At 31.9% G+C, this 8272-nt stretch overlaps 1 protein-coding gene across 1 annotated transcript; it reads left to right on the forward strand.

The window, feature by feature from the left end:
- The first annotated feature begins 972 nt into the window (after positions 1-972).
- Positions 973-4702, forward strand: LOC101500298 (protein HAIKU1-like). The gene is made up of 2 exons (XM_004512471.4): positions 973-3050; positions 3646-4702. Exon 1 carries the CDS (start codon positions 1758-1760, stop codon positions 2724-2726), a length of 969 nt encoding a protein of 322 aa, XP_004512528.1. The 5' UTR covers positions 973-1757; the 3' UTR covers positions 2727-3050; positions 3646-4702.
- Positions 4703-8272: the final 3570 nt, after the last annotated feature.

Genomic DNA, 8272 nt, shown 5'->3' on the forward strand with positions numbered 1-8272 from the left:
ATAATTTTCTATATGTGTTTTTTATGGGATGATGTTAAGAGACGTTGTTTTCGAATAAAAAAAAATGTTTTTAAAAAATAAGCTTAAACAAGTAAAGATATTACACGGTTTAGTCGTATATTAAGTTGTTCTATTTAAAACGTTTGTCAGTTTAAAATTGTGCAAGTAGACTATCAACCATAACATCTTCAAAATAAAGACATCATTATAAAATAATTTACGAGACCTTTAAGCTTTTGCAAAAACAAAAACGTCCATTAAAAATTTAGCTGATAACCTTTTCTTGGTTATACTTTTAAAGTAAACATTGATGGTGCTTGTTTATTAACAATTGTGGAGAATTATAACATAGGATGGTCTTGTAGGTGATTGCAAAGGTAATTACATAAAAAAGATCTCAATGATAACATTAGGGTGTGAAACATCATTTTAGAAGAAGTTTAGACTATTATTCTCCACGAAATTCATGTGACTCGCAATATAAAATTTAAGAATGTTATGTTTGAGTCCGACTCCAAAATACTTATTAACATGATTCATGGCATTTCCTCTCTTCTCCATCTTTTTAATTGAAGAATTACCTCTCTTAGACTCCTAAATGCATTTTTAAATAAATACATAATTTTAAATAAATAAATAATTGTATAAACTTTCTTACTAAATTGTAGTTAGGTATTCTTTAAATATACCTTTAATAGATATTGTGTTTTCTTTATTTGATAATATATTTTACTGCAAAAAGATTGAATTAACGATTCTATAAAAATAAAAAGAAATGAAATAAGTTTGTTACTAGAAAAAGTGAAAAAGAAATAGGTGACCTCACTATATCCTAATCCAAAATTGAGTTTCCAATCAATTTGTTGAGTCACCCATCTCTCCATTGACATCAGCACCAGCATCAGCAATTTTACCCCAATTGACAATGATAATAGATTCAATGTCCAAAATGCCCTTATCATTTCCTCCATTGACCACTTCCATTACTCGGTGTTTTCTCTTATTTTCTTTCTCCACCGTTATTAGGGTTTTCTACACTTCTTCGTTTTTCCCTCTTTCACACTTTCCACCAAGATCCACTTGGACTTTTTTTCACACCCTTTTCTGTTAAAAGTCTTACTTTCTATAAAGTCTTATTTTTTCACCACAAACCCTTTTTTTTAGGGTTTTTTTCGTTCCGTTTACTCCATTTCTCTTTCCCTTTCGCGTGTTTGAACTCGTTGAGTTTTAATTCTTATCGTATAATTGGGTCAGCTTTGTGTTCAAGTTTGAATTTTCAATCTGATCCAGTTACGTTCGTGCTAAATTATCTGGAGCTGGTTCTTCAATCTGTGAGTTCTTGTGTATTTTGGGTGAAGTTCGATAAAAGGGTATGTTTTCTGCTTCTTATTTCGGTTCTAGGGTTAATTTTGTGCTGTTGGTGGAATTGAATTGCTTGTTGTCTGTATTTGTGATAAAGGGTCGCTGTTGAATTGAGATTTAAATCTGGGATTTTTGGATGTTGGTTGCTAGTTTATAATTTGGTTGACTTCAAAAAAATGCTTAGATTATTGCTCAAGATTGGGTTTTTGAAGTAGTTATTGTATTAAAATTGTTGAAGCATAAAGGGTTATTTAAGTTGATTTATGAGAGTAAAGGTGTTTCAGTTTGGATTTTGAAGTTTTGGTTTGTTGTTGGAAGCTTGTGTCAATTGTTTTGGTTTGCTGAAAGAGGAAAAAGTGGTGATTTTTTCATTGGAGCAAGTGTTGTTTTTGGAAATGGATAACTCCAAAAACAGAAATAATGATAGTTTGGGTGTTAACAAGTTGGGTAAGAATATAAGGAAGAGCCCTTTACATCAACCCAATTTCGGCAACAATGCTGCTAGACAACAGCCTCAGCCTCAGGTTTACAATATAAGCAAGAACGATTTTCGGGATATTGTTCAGCAGCTTACTGGATCACCTTCACAGGATCCTCCACCTCGGCCTCCACATAATCCGCCAAAACCGCAGAGCATGCGTTTGCAGAAGATTAGACCTCCCCCGCTATCGCCCATCAATCGACCTCGCTTGCCCCCACCCATGCCAATGCCTGTGGCCCCTCCTCAGGTTCCTTACAATAATGCCTTACCTAGACCTGGTCATTTTGGACAACCATCTCCAACTCCTTTGCAGCCATCACCTTCTGGAGATTTGTGGGCCAATACAACTGAGTCACCAATCTCTGCTTATATGCGTTATCTTCAAAATTCTATGATGGATCCAGGTTCGAGGGGTAATCAATTTCAGCCTCAACCACATCCATACCCTCAACCCCAAGTACAGGGCAATTATCAGCCACAACCACCTTCATCTGCTTTGCTTCCTAATCCTTCCATACCCCCGATCCCTTCTCCGAGATTTAATGGTCCTATGCCACCAATGAATGCCACTAATCATCCAGTGTCTAGTATTCCATCACCACACGGTAATGGCCCTCCACTTTTACCCTCTCCAACCTCTCAATTTCTTATGCCTTCTCCAACTGGTTACATGAATTTGCTGTCCCCCCGGTCACCTTATCCACTACTGTCACCTGGCTTTCAATTTCCATCACCATTTACACCTAATTTTCCTTTCTCACCCATGGCACAATCAGGGATTCTAGGTCCTGGCCCTCAACCACCACCTTCTCCCGGCCTTATGTTTCCATTATCTCCTTCAAGTTTTTTCACCATGCCAAGTCCTAGGTGGAGAGATCAATAGTCTTCTCAATTTGTGCTTACATGTTTGATTGGGGGTGCTTCCTTCTAACTGGACAGATCTTAGTCTTGTTCATTGGCATGTAATGTACAAAAAAGTTGTAAGGTTTTTTTTTGTGGCTATTTGTAGTGTTCATTTCCCATTTCTTTGTTTCTTTTTTATTTGAGAACCATAATGGTTCCGAACCTTTTACTTTGACAAGTTTTACATTAGGCAATATATTGGAGATCAAACAACTCAATTGAACAGTTGGACAAAAGCTGTAAGATGGAAGACTGATATGTAACTTGAAGGGATGTAGGATTACAGACAATACTTGTTATGTAGGTCAGTTCATGTTCTTTTGTAATATATAGGTTTACAACTTAAAGTGCATAGTTACTTTCATGTTATCTTTCCTTTGGAAGGTGTTTTTAAATATTGATCGTATGGTTATTACCATTTGAATTGCAATGGATGATATTTTCTTCTTCAGTGTATTTTGTTTTTTTTATCTCAAGTAGTTCCCTATTTCAATTTATCACTGTTTAAGTAGATTTCTTCAGCTTCCTCTTGTGGGGATAAAGGCGGTCAAAGTCCCAAGATAAAGAAAAAAATACCTTCTATGCTGATTTTGAGTAGACTGATCAGTCCTGATTCGGATACGTATTCATGATTTTATTTCACTTGCGTTCAATTGTTTGTGTTTTCCTATCCGACTAGGTTATTTAGTGTAAATAAACAAATTTTGAGTTTGATTTCTGTTTTAGATGGTACTGCTGGGGAGAGGCTGTGATATTGCTTTGCTTTACTCACTTATTTCTTTTTCGCACTTTCTTCTACGAGCTTTCTGAAATAATGAGATATTACTTTTACCGGTAGGCATTTTATCATCTGCTTTTGCCATCACTTTGACCTACACGTTCTTGCTCTTTTGCCTCAGATATGTTGCTCCTTTGCAAACATGTTGACCCATGCATGGCTGTGCTATCTTGAAGAATGCTAGCAACCAGTGTTGTTGATGGCAGATGGCGGAAGGTGCTGCCGTGGCTGGCATTCCTTCACAAATTGCCTATGGCGGTTGTCCATGGCCGCCATTCAACAACACTGCAACTCACTCTTTTCGATACATTCTAGAACACTCTTTGTGATTGGTTCATCTCCCAAAAAGTTAATACATTTTTTACGAAATGATAAATTTTGCAAGGCAACTAAACTGACTTTTTTTTTAATAAAAGAAACTAATTACAGAGTGTGTAAAAAAGAGTGTCAGAACATTAGTCTCAGAACATTAACCTGAAGATTTTTATCCAGTAGTACTACTTTAATACTTTTGTAATGCCTTGTAAATGGTTTTGTTGCCATGTGGTTTTAACTGTTAAGGGTATTCCTTCTATCTGATTGTAGGGATTATTTACTTTGTTTTTTCACCATCCACACCATGCATTCACCTAGGTCTGTATTTGACTTTTCTGTCTTTCTCCAACTTTGCTTTTAGTCAACTCTGATCTTATACTTGTCATCAGACTTCCTGTTCCCTGCCATTGAAAAGAGTTAAATATGATGCTGTGTAATTTTATTTTTCTAACTCTACTTTTTACTGGATAGAGAAACACATGATAGACATGAAATGTTAGTTGAATAGTTTTGGAAACTTTATTTGAAATTTCTGTGATGAGAAGTGATACTTTTCTGGAGCAGGATAATGCGTTAATGACTGTTTAATGTTCTGTATTTTTCTCTGAACTGGTTTTAATGAACTATATTCTTTGATACATTCAATTTTAGAGTTTGTTTCAGCATCTCCAGACATCGATTTTACCTGGCTTGGTTGTTTTTCATGTCAGTCTTCCACTACTGAACGGAGGAGGGGTATGAACTCGATTAGTTTGGAGTGTCTAGAATGATGCTTGTGTATGCATTCACACTTTATCATTTTATAGTGTAACTTGTATTTTTGAAAATATTAAGCTGCATCTATTTTATTGCGACTCATTGGAGCTTTGCCTGCATTTTCTATATACATATTTTTATTTCTAAAAAAAGCCAACTACTTCATAGTTGTTTGCACAAGATTCCGGTGACTTTTTTGTATGAAAACAAAAGGGGCACAAGTTATGTTTTTAGTTGAAAGCTTTGGTGTCTGAGTTTGTAATAATCTTTTACCTAAGCTCATGATTGTGGCCGAAAATGGAGTTCAATGCTAAAGGGTTGTCAGTTGAATATTCAAGTAGAGTGTTTGGATTCACGTTTTGATCATATTTATCTCGTCTCAAGGTGCTCCCACCTTGATGTTTGTGAAGCTAGATTTTGTAGCTTCACTATAATTGTGAGTTTATTTGCTTGCTGGATGTGGTTTCAAAAGAAGCAATTGTTGATGATGCCATGTCAATTTTGAAGTTTATGAGCTTTTTGAGGTGGTTTTTGCCTCACAAAGTCTAGGCCGAATTGCAAAAATGTTGAAGCAAATTGATGGATAAACTTAGTTAATTAGGTTTACTTGATTAGAATGTTAAAGGTGTGATGGATATAAATAAGGGGAAATGATTATAGTGAAATTGTCATTTTGGGTAAGTTGGATCTTTGGGGAATGAGAGATATAGACTAGCACCTTTGCATTATTGTAACAAATTGGAATTTTCCTATTCATTTGTAATAAGCTACCAAGTTTTTATTGGATTCGTATCAGTGTGTTGATTTTGGAGTTGTGGGTCTTGCATCATGAAGACCGATTCCAATACTTCATGGATGAGAGACTTATTGTTAGCCCACTTTAACCAGTACTTTTTCTAGTGATCAACTATGGTTATATAGAAGAAACAAGTTGTGGGGAGATGAAACTAATTATATTGAGCTCTTTAACACAATTTAATCATTGTTCCTTTGTTGCCGTGTTGAGTGAGTATTATGTAAGTGAAATGACTATAATATCAAACGTCTTTAAGATTTTGAGAGAAGATGTGACTTCTAAAGTATGTGTGGTTGTTATTATTCTAATGATTTTGTGAGCTCTTTTGATGGTACAATAGTGGTATAAGAGTCAATGATTTGATTAAAGGTGATCGATTTTTTGCATCAAAAGTCTTCTTAAAATATTAGACGACGTGTTCTTTTGATTCATATTTACTAACAACGATGTGAATGTTTGTGGACGAAAAAATTTCAGTTTGAGGGAGAACACACATGAATGCATGAATTCACATTTGAGGAGGAAAATCTTGGTGTATCATGTGCAAGTTAGAAGTGTCATTGGAGGAAAAAAAAATTATGTTAAACATCTTTTAAGTGAGATGAATTAGATCGGATCAATTGGTTAAACCAATTTGTCATCAGGTCCATGTATACCTCAAAACCACTCATGTACATAACTAGCCAAAAAACCCTTGCAATTTGCTAAAAATAGGTTATTTTTCGATTGAGATTGGTTTAATAAAAAATATCACTTGTGAGTTCGCTAAAAATCAAAGAACTAGAAACCTAATATAATAGAAACAAAGGAAGAGTTTTCTTCAGCAAATGATAAGTGAGTAGAAAGAATAGGTTAAGGTATTTACTGTTTTTGGAAGTAGTGATGAACAATGGTGGTTCAAAGGTAAGGGTTTTTTTTGGATGACCATATAGTCAAGAGAGATTCTTCTCCATTTTCTATTATTTAAGATCTCTATTTTTGAGTATGGAGTTAAGAGTAAAAGTTGTCAATATTTCTCTATTTTTTTGTTCTCTATTTCTCAAAGTTGAGTTACAATCTTCTCTATTTCTCAATAGAAATGAGGATCTCTATTACCATCACTGTAGTGTATAAATGATTAATTAATAACCATTTTAAAAATGGGTTGAGATGCTCTCCATCTCCATTTTTTCTATTACTTAAGTTTTTGCACATGTTTTGAAAATTGTGATATTTATGTCGTATAACTGAACTTTTATGCATTCAAAATATTAGTAATTGATTTTATTTATTAATTTATTTTGAGAAATAGAGTGCATCTTTACTCTTAAAAAATAAGTGCCGTTATTTATTGGATATCTCTATTTTGAGTACGGAGTTAAGAGTAAAAATTGAGTTAGATTTTCTCTATTTTTTCTTTAGTTTAACGGTAGTTTTGATCATTTTATTTTTATTTATTCACGGAATTGGTAATCTATTTTAAAAGTCGATAATTTTGGTTTTTCTATTAGATTTTTGAATTAAAAAATTATAATTTAACTTATTTTAAATGATGTGAAATATAATTTAATGATATTGAACTATTTATATGTATTAATTATTTATGTTATTAATTGAATTACAAAAATAAAAAAATCCTAAAATTTAAAGTTAAGTTTTTAGAGTATTTTATTATAATTTTATGGATATTAATCATTCTACGTTATATTACATTATATAAAATATGTCACACCGTCGTTTTTTAGTTAAAAATCATAATAAGAAAATTAAATTGTTAATTTTTAAAATACGAAAATCAATTTTATAATTTAATAAAAATAAAAGAATTAAAACTGTAATTAAACATTTTCTTTTTCATTAGTATAATTTTAAAGTGTTTTTGAGGTCTCTAGAAATATTTGGTTCACCAAAAGTCACAATATTAATTTTATATTCTTGAAACTTTGATAATGAAAAACTAAAGATGAGAATTAAAAAATATCTCAATTCGTAAAAGTTATGGATATCTCTATTTCTTCTGAAATATAGAGATGATCCTTATCCATTATTTATGACATGATATCATAATTTTTGGAAATGAAGATTTTCATTACTATAGTTTTGATTTATAAATGTTAAATTAATTATGCATTTTGAGAATTGCGCTACCTAAAAGTTATAAAGAAATTGAGAAGATAGTTACTCTTAAAAATTATAGTAATAAAACATTTTCATTTCTTTTGAAAACTAATGATTTGAAATTTCACATATTTATTATTCTTCTTGAGCAGCGAATTCACGTGGAAAAAGCAAAAAGTCCTGCAAATTGCTTTTATGTTAGAGTTGATGTTTTGTTTTTATTCTATGTACAGTGTTTTGTATTGATTTTCAATAATTATTAATTATATGATAATTTATGCGTTGCGTAAATATATTTTAATTTTTTTTAATTTAAATAATATTTTTTTAAAAATTAATATAAAATTTTATATTTTAATTATCAAATAATTATTGATATAGTAGATTGAATGATTTTGCCAAAAAAATATGTGAATTGTAGATTATAAAATGTTGAAAAAAAATATATTATAAAAGATCGGAACAAAACGAAAGAATTTACTTTATGTTGTTAAATGGGGATGACAATAGATGATAAAAGCTACCAGTACATGCAAAAATTATTCATGATGGATAGGGTTGTTATCCGCGCTTAATGTGTATGAATATGTTTAATTTGTCCATAAAAAACTTAACTCATTTCAAAGTTAATAATTAGAGTATAAAGATAGGAGAAAGAGAGATAGCGAATATAAAACCCTAATATTGAATAAGAGTGAAGTTAATGGTTAAGGGCATTCAGAGGAAAAATTGGAGATATATATGCAAATAGAGCTTAAACTTTTAACCATGATCATGTCAAAGT

The sequence above is a fragment of the Cicer arietinum genome, chromosome 8 (assembly GCF_000331145.2).
Source record: "Cicer arietinum cultivar CDC Frontier isolate Library 1 chromosome 8, Cicar.CDCFrontier_v2.0, whole genome shotgun sequence".
Classification (NCBI taxonomy): domain Eukaryota; kingdom Viridiplantae; phylum Streptophyta; class Magnoliopsida; order Fabales; family Fabaceae; genus Cicer; species Cicer arietinum.